Raw genomic sequence first — 2,079 nt, forward strand, 5'->3', positions numbered from 1 at the left:
ATGGAGAGATGTGACTGAAGACCTGAGTCCAATCTACGAATAAGAGATGAAATACCGATCGAAACCTTCATTGTAAAGTACAGCAGTATTATTCATTGCTAGTAAAATTCAACTTGCTAGACTCACACTAGTTACTGAGATAATCGATTCTCCAAAAAGAGGGAAACGGGGAAACATATAATAGTTCATTTACGAAATCATCCATTGATGCTTCATTGTTGTAGGATGTGCGACTGGTATCATAACACCAACAAATGAAATACGAAACAGACTAGGTGCTTGCAATTTGTTGTTTGTTGCTACTAGTTTATTTTTCGTCTTATTTTATCATTCGAAACAATATATAACGCTTTGGTAGAAATGCCTATTCCTTCTTTACTCGATTCATTCACAGTTGAAACGAAAACAAATAGCAGGTCTCACTGTGAATATTCCTGAGAAGATAAAATAGAAATACTTAGATCTTGATCATGGAAGTCCTAGATAACTACAGTGATGAACTAGTACAGATTCAGGAAGTTATTGAGGAGTCATTCAAGAACTTATGTAAACTCTGGGACCAAATCGGTGTATTCCCAGATAACAAGCGTAGCGAGTTGAAATCCCAAATTGTGAGTGGTTCTGTAGATGCTGTGATCCGATATTTGAATTCGATTTATGATAGCGAACTAGAAGTAAGTGGATGTAAGTGATTCTTATCCCTAGAGCAAGAATGAGATGGAAAAAAGTATTAAGACGAAAGAGAAAGCAGTTGGAGAGTTGTGTAACAAACTTGGATTCCGTGAGGATTTGGTATATAATATCTATCAACCTGTGATAATGTAGATTTGGAATGATGAGAATGGTGTTGATAAACGTGAATCCAAGACACTTAGTCAGATTCTTGCAATTGTTACTGATACTAAGGAAAAATTGGCAGATGTACTATTTTGATGCAGACTTGATGTATTAGAAGTATGTCCAACGAAGTATTGATATTCGAGAGAAACTAAATGTTTTACGCAGTATTTATGATCAATTGGGAGAGCCAGTTGAAGAGGTATTCTCAAATCCTGATGATTTCTTGTTGGAGAAGAACATGCTTTGTCTCGAGGACCGAGTGAGAGTGGTTGAAGAATTACGAGTAATATTTTGAGAGGCAGAATGATACGCAGGTCAATCGAATTGAGAAGACAAAAGAGTTACGACAACAAATGAAGCAATTCTATGATACTCTGGGAATTACTGTGGAGAATGCTGAGAATGAGGTCGACAAGATTGTTCTATCAGCAGAAGATGTCTCTCATGTATGAATGATTGATGCTTAGTCGTTACCTATCACAACAGTTATGGTGAATAAACTGAAGGATCGAGCTGAAGAACTGCATCAGCTAATTGTAGAACATGTGAATGGATATGATTCGTAGCAAGACAGACAACAAACAATTATTCAGTATATGGTAGAAATTCAAGGATTATGGAAACTGTTGCAGACACCTCAAGAAGACATTGATGCATTCCTTGCAAACTATACTGCTTCAGTCTCGAATGATGCAATAGCATATGTAGGAATCGAGAAGAGGTTATGATTCTAGTATCAACAGTACATCTTATCCTTGCATGAAGAAGTGAGTTCGAAGCTACGTGTATTGATTCCAAATCTGCGTACTGAGATCCAGAGTATGGGAGAGGAGCAGATTTGACGTAGATGTGATTGAGTTCGTTCGCTACTACAGTAGTCTTCTGGACACATGGGATTTGTCATTATTGAGTATTCCTGAGGGTGAGAATGTGGAAATGGAGTGATGGAAAGATCAATTCTCTATGGATGTGTTGGATCAGCACAATCAATTGTATGAGCGAGTACTTGAAGCGAAAGAAGAGTTGGATCCGATTGTGAATCTGATTAATCGTCGGGAGAATCTGCTTCAGTTGAAGGAGGAATTGGATGTGTTGTTGAAAGACCCAAGACGATACACAGATAAACGAAACAGCAACAAATAGTGATTGTTAAGAGTGGAGGTGATGAATAGTCTGAGGAGGCAAATGCAGTTGGAGAAGGAAGTAAAAGAACTACCGAAAGTGATTCGAGAGTTGATT

General features: G+C 37.7%; 1 protein-coding gene across 1 annotated transcript; it reads left to right on the top strand.

The window, feature by feature from the left end:
• Positions 1–470: 470 nt before the first annotated feature.
• On the top strand, positions 471–1,568 carry JH06_5472 (hypothetical protein; the record flags this gene model as incomplete). Its single annotated transcript, XM_014669792.1, has 7 exons — positions 471–674; positions 706–792; positions 826–921; positions 953–1,123; positions 1,155–1,277; positions 1,308–1,376; positions 1,407–1,568. The coding sequence occupies 7 exons, from the start codon at positions 471–473 to the stop codon at positions 1,566–1,568; spliced, it is 912 nt and encodes a 303-aa protein (XP_014525278.1).
• Positions 1,569–2,079: the final 511 nt, after the last annotated feature.

The sequence above is a fragment of the Blastocystis sp. subtype 4 genome, assembly GCF_000743755.1.
Source record: "Blastocystis sp. subtype 4 strain WR1 chromosome Unknown seqid_0408, whole genome shotgun sequence".
NCBI lineage: Eukaryota > Bigyra > Opalinata > Blastocystidae > Blastocystis > Blastocystis sp. subtype 4.